This window comes from Puma concolor, chromosome A2, assembly GCF_028749965.1.
Source record: "Puma concolor isolate L17-30 chromosome A2, mPumCon1.1.hap2, whole genome shotgun sequence".
NCBI classification, from domain to species: domain Eukaryota; kingdom Metazoa; phylum Chordata; class Mammalia; order Carnivora; family Felidae; genus Puma; species Puma concolor.
In genome coordinates this window covers 71,607,628-71,619,670 of record NC_141668.1, presented here as the reverse complement: position 1 = coordinate 71,619,670, position 12,043 = coordinate 71,607,628, and the positions used below count along the sequence as shown (strand labels likewise).

The 12,043-nt window shown below is 41.4% G+C and overlaps 1 protein-coding gene across 1 annotated transcript in view; it reads right to left on the bottom strand.

The window, feature by feature from the left end:
* PON2 (paraoxonase 2) overlaps window positions 1–11,744 on the bottom strand; it is a 28,378-nt gene extending 16,634 nt beyond the window's left edge. Inside the window, exons 1-2 of the mRNA XM_025929494.2 lie at window positions 11,591–11,744; window positions 2,056–2,126 (exon numbers count right to left, since the gene is read on the bottom strand). Coding sequence (XP_025785279.1) covers window positions 2,056–2,126; window positions 11,591–11,664 — 145 coding nt within the window. The 5' untranslated portion in view covers window positions 11,665–11,744. The remainder of the gene's footprint in view (window positions 1–2,055; window positions 2,127–11,590) is intronic.
* Between the last annotated feature and the right edge of the window lie 299 nt (window positions 11,745–12,043).

Genomic DNA, 12,043 nt, shown 5'->3' with positions numbered 1-12,043 from the left:
AAGAAGTTGCTTTTGCCTGTATGGGCATGTATATGCCCAGCACACTGTTATTCCCTATAATCAAAGACCACTGAATAAGTGACTGTTGTTAAAAACATGTAACTACATGCTATTATTAACCACTATGCATCACCAACATAGCATTCAACAAATGTTCATACAGTGTGTGCTAACCACAGAAGCAAAAACAAAAACAAAAAAACAAAAACAAAAAAAAATAGAAAGAAAAAAAGCACAATTCTAATTAGATCTAAAAATGTATCCCAAATGTGCTTCTAATCACTCATCGTCTTCGCTCTGTTGCCTTTTGAAGTGCCTCAGAGGCATTAAACACTTCACAAGAAGGGCCATAGGTGACATATTTCCTCATTCTTTCCAATTCCAGACAGCAGCTCACACACATCACAACATAAAGGTCACAAACACAGACAGACGCCTGTTCAGAATACAAATGTCTTTGGGCTTGTTTTTCTCTGAGGAGCCCTCCATCCCAGTGAGTTGTAACAGCAATACACTTGGCAGTTCATCCTGGAATGTGTCTGGCTGTGCCCTATTGTCTACTCTGGGACTTGAATTCACAGAAGGTGGGCTCCACAGGGCCAAGGGCTGTTTAATAATTTGACAATTATTAACTCAGTAGCAGGAGTAACCTTCGAAATCACTGACTCACCCTCCCAACCTTGTACAACATCCCTCACAGATGCCATCTGGCTTTTGCTTAGTGGCCATTCTGAAGGGGCTCTTCATGAATGCAGCTAGAAGGCAGGATGCAGTTGCTGAGTTTCTTGGGACTCCAGACAACCTTATTTCTAGAACTGTCTGCATTATCCAGCACAGATCTTGCCCGTGTGGTATTTGATACTGAGTTTGTATCTTCCTGCTAAGTGTGTGGGCAACGGTAAGGGCAACAAAGAGGAGAAGCCCCAGGAGCAAGAAGTCACGGAGTCCAGGCAAGGGAGATAGAACTAGGAAGGTGGACTAAAGCAACAATGGAAAATACGACACAGGGCACATAAAAAACAGATGCGGAAAGGGAAGGCGAATAACACAACTGGAAAGAAACTTTGAAGTACAGAAGGCTGCTCTGAAAACTGATAGGTATCATGAAAATGAAGCCTTCTTGTGTCTGATCCAGAAAAGGATCACTACTTTGTTTTTGTTCAAAGAGCACTGTGAACTCTGCCTGTAGTGAATGTGGTTATAGATATGAAGTACTTTATTAGCAATGCCAATCCAGGGCAATTTAGCAATGACTATCAAAACTTAAAACACGTCTGCTCCCTGAACAACAATCTCACCGTCAACAAGTCATCCTACAGACATACAAGAGCTACATGTACAATGATGTTCACTGATTTGTTTGTGGTTGCAAAAAACTGCAACCATCCAAATGTGCATCAAGAAGGAAATGATTAAATAAACCATGGTATGTGCAAACAGTAAAATGAAGGAGGTAGGTCTACATGAGTTGATGTGGAAAGCTGTTCACCTTCCACTGAGAACAAAGCAGGTTGCAGAATATAATCTTATATTAAGATGCCGTTTGTGAAATATGCATGTATTTGTTTGCATTTGAGTTGGAAGTATCAGGAAAGATAAGGAAAACTTTATCTCTGGAGTTATTTCTGTGTGGGGTGGAGATTTTGTTGAGAGATTTTCATTTTCCATTTTGTAACTTCTCTTTTTTCTGACACTTTCACTAGCTGACCTCTAGGCTGACAGAGCACAGATTCCAGGGGCCACACACAGCGAAGAATATAAACTTTATAAAACGTGTTCAGAAAAGTCACTAAACAAGCAAGAAATCAAGCAACAAACATAGGATTACACAAATAATTAACAAATTGCAGGGAGAGTGGGGGACAAAAGAAATACAGGTGCATGAGATTAAAAAAAAAAAAAAAAAAAAAAGACTGACCAAAGAGGTTTTTCATTGACTTAATGTGATTTTTCCTCTGATGAACGCTAGTGGTGTGCCAAAACACTGCTAATGAGTTTTTTCGTGTTTTTGGCCAAACAATGTAAGGAGTGTAACAAGCATTTTCTCATACTCACCGATTCCTTTAATGAGGTGGCAGTTTGGAAGGTCTACGGATTCTACTTCTCTGGAGGCTTTAAGTCGATTCCTGTTTAAAAAAAAAAAAAAAAATCTATCTGTTTATGTATTCCTTGCTTTGTTGCAGACAGGGTTTAAAGAGGCTTACAGCAATACATAAAACATAGCATAAATCTAAAGCAGATGAAAGAGAAGACAGAAAAACAAGGGTAGGAACATTAAAGAGCACCAGAAATGAAGTTAAAATAAAAATGCGTATCGCAAAGTTGTATGTGTGAATGTGGATCATAAAAGAAAGCCAACAACTCAACAAATAAAACTTGTAATGCAAGTTCCTGTGCAAATATAAACACAGCACCAGGTCACATTCCGCACAGCTCTGGTGTTGTGGGAAGAGCTCCAGATGTGGAGCCAGCAGCCCTGTCTTCCTACCGAGGGCCCGGAGGAGCCGGAAAATGCTCAGACCCTCTGCAAAGTGACACGGTGCCTGACAGGAGGCCAAGAGAAGATGGGTTTTCCAGAGCCAGGCACACAGAAGATATCCTACAAGCAGCTGTCAAGAACTGGGTCGAGGAGATCCCATCCCCGCACAGTGTTCCTTAGGTGAGAGCTTCTCAGAACATCAATTACCTCAGCAAAACTACTTGCTGTTGCTGTTTGGCAAAAAATAAAGTGAAGAAATCATGAGAAAATGGCAAACTGTAATGAACGGTCCCCCCTCTACCAGAGAAGGCCACAAAGCAGTTTGGGCAAACAGGTGGGGGAGTTCTTCTTTTGAAGCCACATGCTATATAGGCTTTTTGCCTTCTCTTCGCTCACTCTCTCCCCTTCTCTTTCTGTTCTCTACAGTCACAAATGTTAAGAGTGCTTGCAGGGTGATTGACATTTTTCAAAGTCGGTCACATATATCACACATTTAAGAGACGACAATGGTAAGTTGCTGCTTGTCCCTCTTCCATTCATACCCTTGACAGCGTCTGACTTCTAGACACCAAATATGGGGAGGTCTACCGATCTCAGCAACATGGCAGAAAGTCGAGGCCTACCTAACTCAGAATTACCAACAGGTGGTAGCAACCATATATTTTGTTGGCAACTCATATCATATATAGTGTTTCTGATTAAAATGTTCATCAGTCTGTTATTTTGAATCATGTAACTCAAATAGTATCCAAATTTCTTGAAACAATATAGCAATAAGGCTATAAAAATGGAAGTGAATCAAATATAAATAAAATAGAAAATTAAAATTAAAAGTAACTAAAGTAAACATATAAAATATGTAGGTGTAATGAAAATTAAACATAAAATACAATGTTAACGCAAAGCAAGACAAAATACAATAAATCTCACATTTACAAGTTCCCGGAGGGATCAAATTTTTCATTTTTTATTTAATTTTATGTTTTTTGAAGTTTATCTATTTTGAGAGACAGAGAGACAGTGAGAGCAAGAATAGGGGAGAGAACAAGGGAGAGAGAGAATCTGTCAGCGCAGAGCCCCAGGAGGGGCTCAACCCTAGGAACCATGCCATTATGACCTGAGCCGAAATCGAGTCAGAAGCCTCACCGACTGAGCCACCAAGGCCCCCCACCCCCGGAGTGATTTAAAGGGAAAATATGTATACTTAGCCTAATGTAGTAGAGTGGCAGTAATACGAGTGATAATGGGAATGCCACTGCTGATAGCCATGGGTGGTAAAAGAAAATCAATAATAAAAACAGTTAAAACTCACTGAGTCGGCCACTGTTCTATGTGATTTACTTGAATGACTTCATTGCATTGCTACAACAATCCTAAGAAGTAGGTACACTTGTCCCTACTTAGGAATGAGGGAAGTGACTCAAGAGGTGAAGCAACTTTGCTGAGGTTTGACACCTGCTGGGAAGAACCTTCCAAGGCAGTGCTCTAACCCACTCTGGTATTTTTCTCAGAAAGGAGGGAAGAGATCTGTGCTTCTGCCTTAGCAGCAAGACTGCCTGACCATCAGCAGGTTAATCTCTATGGGCATCGGTCGTCTTTATGTGTAAAACAAGGATGAGGTTAGATGACCTCTCAGGTTCAGTGGACACTGCATGACTCCAGAAACAGATGGAGATACGTCAGTAGGTCTCAGCTGTGGCTTCATCAACTTTCTGTGTCATGCATTGGCTTGGGTGTCAATTTTATACAACTTACTATCATGTCCCTTTAACTCTACAAAAAGAGGAAGAGGATTATCATCTACCTATTGCCAAGATAAACTATATGGATAAAATACAATTCAGATGTGTTTGAACAATTTAGGTGGGTTATATCTTTACAGACAACTTAGGTCTGCACAAATGACTGATGATTACACACTGCTAATAGGGTAAACTTCATCAACTAGTTTAGCTGTACAATATCATCTCTAGAAATGCAGACTGCGTACTATTAAAACTGAGTTACACAGGGGGCACCTGGGTGGCTCAGTTGGTTAATTGGTTAAGCGGCTGACTTCGGCTCAGGTCATGATCTCACAGTTCGTGAGTTTGAGCCCCGCGTCGGGCTCTGCGCTGACAGCTCAGAGCCTGGAGCCTGTTTCAGTTTCTGTGCATGTGTCTCTCTGTTCCTCCCCCGATCTCTCTCTCTCAAAAAAAAAAAAAAAAAAAAAAAAAATGAATACACTTTAAATTAAAAAAACAAAACAAAACTGGAGTCACACAAGAGTTGTGCAGAACTTCCGGTTAATCAAATCATTTTTTCTTATCTTTCCTTTAGAAGAAAAGATAGGCTTTTGTTTCCAACCTTCGTGGCCCATCAAGACTTTCACATCCTTTCTGTAGAATACTGCTAGGCTTTTTACCTGGTAGAACTACCAGTTCCCTACCCACTAGTGAACTTCTGCATTAAGGCTGGTAGGACCTATTAGCTAACAAACCTAAAGCCATTCTCAACCCCTTTCTTCCTTGCTCCTTTCCACTGCAGAGACAGACAAGCCAAATATTTGCTTCCCCAGCCCCCTTTGTATTTAGACGCAATCATATGACCCAGGCTTTGGAGAAAGATATTTTTGTTCCTGATAGAAAATGCAGACACGGGGCGCCTGGGTGGCTCAGTCGGTTAAGCGGCCGACTTCGGCTCAGGTCATGATCTTGCGGTCCATGAGTTCCAGCCCCGCGTGGGGCTCTGTGCTGACCGCTCAGAGCCTGGAGCCTGTTTCGGATTCTGTGTCTCCCTCTCTCTCTGACCCTCCCCCGTTCATGCTCTATCTCTCTCTGTCTCAAAAATAAATAAACGTTAAAAAAAATATTATAAAAAAAAAGAAAATGCAGACACAAGATGAGAGCTAATTGGCATCACCCCTTCTCCCTTCTTCATGATATGACCACACGTACAGTGCTTGAGACCATACCAACCATTCAGTATCCTTAACACGACAAGTATGAGGACATAAAGCCAACAGTGAAGGATTGAAGGACAAAACTAGAAGAATCTAATTTTTTTATATGACCACGGGCTTGATGGAAAAGCTATAGAATGACTTACCTACAAAGTTTTCATCATGTGAGAAAAATAAGCCTTTATTTACATATAATTAATTTGATGCATGTTATTTGCAACTGAAAACACTCCTGTAACCAATTTAAGAAGTCTGGGGAGTATATATGAGAAAACTACACAAACCTCTTTGGACTAGGAGATCAGTCAGCTCAAATATATTTATGCCAAATTAAAAATAAATAAATAGGGAAACCTGGGTAGCTCAGTCGGTTAAGCATCTGACTTTGGCTCAAGTCATGATCTCGTGGTCCATGAGTTCGAGCTCCATGTTGGGCTCTGTGCTGACAGCTCAGAGCCTGGACCCTGCTTTGGATTCTGTGTCTCCCTCTTTCTCTGCGCCTCCCCTGCTCGCACTCTGTCTCTCTCTCAAAAATAAACATTAAAAAAAATTTTAAGTAATATATTTTTAAAAATAATAAATAAATAAGTAAACAAATAAATGGTACAAACACAAATAAGTGACATTTTTGCTACAGCCTATTTGCTCCCTAACACTTTATGTCCACAGCATCCTTGTGACTGAATTAGGTCAGGGATGGCTGTCTGCTGTCATGCAGACATTGTCAATCAATCATAGCACTCTTTTCCTTTAACCCACAGCCAGCCTCAGACATAATATTCTAGGCAACCGCTACTGCTCTAGGCTCCTTCTGCTTTTCTCACTTTCTCACTTCTTTTTCATTAAAATTTTGTTATTTTTCTTTTAGTTACAACTATACGATAGGTGTAGTGCAGCAAAGAATATACACGGTCTTCCTTCAACTGAGCCAGCAGTCATTTCCCAAATGATCCCTAACAGAAACAGGTACATCAAGGTTCTTCAGCAGGGGTCCAGGGGCCTTTATGGAGTCGTGGGTAAAATTCAGGGATCCATGAACATAAATGGGAAAAAAATATATATCTTTATTTAAACCTAACTGAAAGTAAGTCTCCTTCAACGATGACTGCAGGCAAGAAGCCACAGAAGTTTCTACCAGCAGTACCTATGTCTCCCTGTCAATAACAGAAATCACAGACATTGTTACATCACATTTCAGTTGCTGTAGATATCTCAAAATACCATTTATACTCACTGCAACTTCAAAATATCTATTGCTACATATTCAACTACCTTTATATCTATTTAAGGCTTTAATTAAGAAGCCCACGTTGTTGTATCACTAGATTTTTAAAATAGGCTGGTAACAGCATTTAAGTATTTAAATTAAGTATTTAGTATTTAAATCTTTAAATAGTATTTAATTTTGTTTTACAGCCCTATGTATTGTATTTTATGCATTTAAAAACATGATGGACACCAAGGTGTCTTATCGGTTGATGAATGGATAAAGACGTGATAGATGCGATACACACACACACACACACACACACACACACACACACACTCACACATACACAATGGGACAGTATTCAGCCATACAAAAGAATGAAATCTTGCCATTTGTGATGACCTGGATGGAGCTACAGACAATAATGCTAAGCAAAATAAGTCAGAGAAAGACAAATACCATATGATTTCACTCATGTATGGAATTTAAGGAAAAAAAAATGAGCAAAGGGGAAAACAGAGAAAGAGAGACAAACCAAGAAACAGACTCTTAACTATGGAGAACAAACTGATTGTTACCAGGGGGAGGTGGGTGTGGAGGGATCGGTGAAATAAGTGATAGGGATGAAGGAAGGCACTTGTGAAAAGCACAGGGTGATATATGGAAGTGTTGAATCACTATATTGTACACTTGAAACTAAAATAACACTGCAGGTTTACCAAATTGAATTAAAATAAAAACTAAAAAAAAAGAGGGGCACCACACACAAAAATTAAAAAATAAAATAAAAGCATAATGTTGAGAAGGAGTCAAGACTTTACCAGACTGCCAAACAGATCTATGGCCCAAAAGTCTAAGAACCCTGCCTGAACATTGTCATTACAGGTAACTTTCAATGAGCACTTACTACGTATTTGGCATTGTTTTAGCACTTTACAAGTACAAGAATGAACTTCATGTTTTCATAGCCCCACTATGGAGTATCCTACAGATTGGGACATTGAGGCACAGAAAGGTGAAATAAAAAGCCAAGGTCCCAGGTAAATAGTGGAGCTAAGGAATGAATTCAGGCCATCTAGGCCACAGAGCATGAACCCTTAACTAACAGTCATTACCATGAAATCAATTTCTATTTCTTTCACTTAGGAAAACAGCATTAGCCATCCAGAACAGGATGAGATAGGGGCAGTTTATTATATTGCCTCATCTTCAGCAAACTAGGAAAACAGTGTTACTACCTGGCATTACTTTGTTCCATATCTCATGGCCTTTGAATTTACAAACCACTGATGGGGCTTTATCTTCTAAGTACAGGCTTAAATATAGACAAACAGGGGCTTTATCTTTTGTATACAGACTTGTAAAACCTCTTGGAATTTTCACCCCTTGAGTCCCCTTAATGCTGGTACTTAGTAACGAAGAATTTGTGATTAGTCATGTTAAGCTGGGAGTAAGTCATTTATTTACTCCAAAGGCAGAAAAGCTAGGAGGCTGTGGGGAAGCAGGGGGCAAATGAGAAGACCTAGTTTGGAGTTTACGTTCAGCACTTATTACCTGTTGAGCTACTAGTTGACTTCCTTCAGCCTCAGTTTTAACACGTATAATATAGGAAAGAAGACATATATGAAGACTGAATGGAGGCATAAATGTAAAAGGAAGTTCTTTCCAAATGTCAGTAAATGTACATTTTGGTTTACTATAAAGAACTTTTGACACAGTGATCAGCACACAACAGTCACACAATAAATGATAAGGAGGATGGTAGTTTAAAAATAAAACCTGAACTTTCAGAAGAGTCCAAAAGCAGACTGGATAGCTTTTTGGTTCGGCTGTCATAAAATCTATCATGCAACAAGCGGAATATTCAGATGCTTGTTTGGGGATTCCTGCTCACGCATAGGTCTCTGATGTACTCAAGTCTCATGATTCATTCAAGTATGTGTACTTTGCAGCAGGTAGCAACTGGCCCAGGGAAATTTGTGTCTTTCTATTTTCCCCTTTATTGCTCAACTAGGGAGGAGTAGAAAAGTTGGGTGTAATATGCCATCCTCCCCTGGGAACTTTGGCCAGTTACAGTTCAGAAGGAAAGAGACAGCTTGGATTCCATTTATCCATCTGGGACATACTTATCCTAAAAAAAAAAAAAAAAAAAAAAAAAAAAAAAAAAAAAAAAAATTATTTACTGTTCATCTGAAATTCAGGTTGAAATTTAAGTGGGCGCCCTGGGGGGAGAGAAATAACTTGAGTGCCAAAGCGCCATCTCTAAAAATAGAACAATGAAATAGCTGGTACCAGATGAGAGCAAAAAAACCAAAACAAAAAGAAAAGCCTGTTTTTTGAAGGGCCTTTCCTTATGGGGAGGTAGGAACATGCTGCTTTTCAAAATAGACGCTAAGGGTCTGAAAGGAGAGATGCTATGCATTTGAGCACCCCACCTGTATCTGTCAAGAGCAGGCACAATCACACGGTTGCCAAATAAAAGACAAGATGCCCAAATTTGAATTTCAAATAAAGAATGATATTTTAGTATAATCATGCCCCAATATTGCATAGGATCCGCTTATCCTACAAAATGGTTCGTCGGTTATCTAAAACTCAAATTTAACTGGGCATCCTGTGTTATTTTCTAAATCTAGCCACCTATCACATATCCTAACATTCTCACATCAGCCGATTGAGGGCTTCAACTATCCGATGAAGTTACCACCCTAGAAAGTCACTGCTTGGTAAAATTTATTACAGTCAAATCTCTCTAAAGAAAAGATGCATTAAATTGTAAATTACCTGTAAGGTGCATTCTATGTAAATAAGCTTCATTTACTTTTTCTTAGGTTTGCAACTATAACTCATTTAAAGGGACTTAAATTTAAAACTTTAAGATTGGTAAGAAGAAAAACCCATGATTTGGGAAAACTTCAGCTTGTGGAACACTGATGGCTTGAAGTTCAGGACAATTTAATGAGCTTGTGAATTTTAGTGGTACTGCCTTTGAAACTGAGAGCTGGACAGAATGTACAAAACCATTCAATTCAAGAATGTCCTGCAGAGCAAGTTGGGCATTTATGTAACATGAAAATTAAGGCCAACACGTCCATTTCCTACCAGTAAGAATTCTTCCGTCACACACTTCCCCCAGCTTGCACCCCTTTATCAGCAGATAAAGCTCCAGGTATAGGTCAGTAGACACAGAAACCCTGGTATCACCTTTGACTTCCTCCCCCTTATCACTGGGGCTCAGGCTTGGGCCCCTGTTCTGTTATTCTCTCCAAACCACTGCAATACCTTAACTAGTTTCCCCATATCTGCTTACTCTCTATTCTACTACTTCTCAATTGTAACTGCATATTAGAATTATAAGGAGAATCTTTTAAAATAAACGCTCAGGGCGCCTGGGTGTCTCGGTCAGTGAAGCATCTGCCTTCAGTTCAGGTCGTGATCTCACAGTTTGTGAGTTGGAGCCCACTTCAGATCTATTTCCTTCTCTCTGCCCCTCCCTCACTCACATGCTCATGTGCGCTCTCTCTCAAAAATAAATAAATATTAAAAATAATAATAAAATAAAATAAAATAAAGAACACTCATGCCTCGGCCCCACTCAGACCAACTGAATCAGAATTTTTGGGGGTGCAGCCCAGGCATCAGCCTGCCAGGAGATTCTAACATACAGCCAGGATTGAGAACTGCTCTCCTCCAATCCGTCCTTCCAGCTTTGTCTCTATGTAGCACAACTAACTATGCTTTATAACACAGCCACTGATTATGCTTTATATGGTTTAAACAGATTCCTGTTGAAACGCACACACGCGCCAACATCAATAGTTCTCCTTTGCCTATCAAAGCAGGCCCCAATTTTTGAACTCCTAGTTAACCATCTCAAAACCTTTCCTACCCTGGACCCCTTAACTCCCCTCAAGTTGGTCTACTGCTAATCTCCAAACTTCCCCACCCGTTCCCCTTTGTTCATGCTTCGTTTTTCATCTGGGATGGCCTCCTTCATCCCCACGTATGTTTCACCCATCCTTCAAGACCAATTTCAAATAGTCTCTTTCTCCTGAACTCCACCTTCAAGGGCTCCATCTTTCCTCCTTAAGCCTGCAGGGGTTGGTTTGTACCCGTCCTGGACACCCAAATTGATACATTTGTTTTACTTCTCTTCTCCCCAGTAATGGGGTGAACTTCTTAAAGGTGAGGACAGTGCCTGACTCCATTACGGGAGCCCAACACAGCACACCATACAGAATTGGTGCTCAGTATTTCTGGAATCCATCTGCACGAGGCTTATAAAATTTGAGTTGGTAACTTAGAAACTAGGATGTCTACCCATCCGTGATTTTCATTATAATTAAATTGGGACATGCACTAGGCTTGTGCTGTTTGACATTCTGGCTTCAGGGTTCCTCAGTGGAGATAAATAAGGAAGTGATGTAAGACCAGTCGCTGAATATCTCAAATATCTTTGATGCACAGCGCCAAGATTAGAAAGATGAAAAGTTTCTCAAACTTACGCAGGGGAGGGATGGTGCACAACTTTATTAAAGAAGGAGGCTGGTTTGGGCAACAAAGAGAAGCAGCACCAATGACTTGAAATAAATCTTTATAATGAAAGTTTCAGTGCATGAGTAATAGTTTTGCTTCCAAGTTTAAAGAGCTGGATTTGCCTGGGAGTGCTTGCAAAGCACTCGCTGGGGCTCCTCAACTTCCCAGAAAGTCTCGAGATTCAGCCCAAACTGCGTTGGGTTTTGCTAGAAGCTGGGGTGGGGGTGGAGGTGTTTCACAAGCTGGGTATCTGAGAACAACCCGGAGTTCTCTGCCCGGCAGCTGGAGAATCCCTGCATGGCCTGCGCCCTCTCCCGCAGCCGGCCGCCACCCGGGCCTGGGGACCCGAGCGCGGGGGAAGCTCGGGGAGGCGTTCCACAGCCGGGCCGCGCGCCGGCGCCTCGGTGCGCGAGGGCCCACCTACCTGAGCGCCAGGAGCCTCTCGCCCAGGAGCGCCAGCGCTATCCCCAGCAAGCTCAGAGCCACCAACCTCCCCATGGCTCGGGAGCCGGCGCCGCCAAGCTCTCGCTGGCCGGGTAGCACGGTGGGCGGTGCCCGCCTCCCCGCTCCGGCCGCGCTCCGCCCCGGCTCCGCCCTCGGCCCGGCCCTTGGCCTTTGTCACCACCCGCTTCCCCAGAAGCTTTCCCAGGATGCCCCAGTTTAGGTTGAGGGCGTGAAATTTGGAATTCCTTCGCCTCCTATCCCAAACAAACAACCCCAAGGACCTCAGGCAGCCCGCGTTCCTTTCTCATTTTCCTAGTCTTCAAAGACATTCCTTACTCCTTATCCCAGTAGGAAACTTCTAGATACAGTTTTAAAGATTCTTTTTCATTACAGGAAAAGATACAGAGTCCTGTCTTGTGAATAACCTCATGCT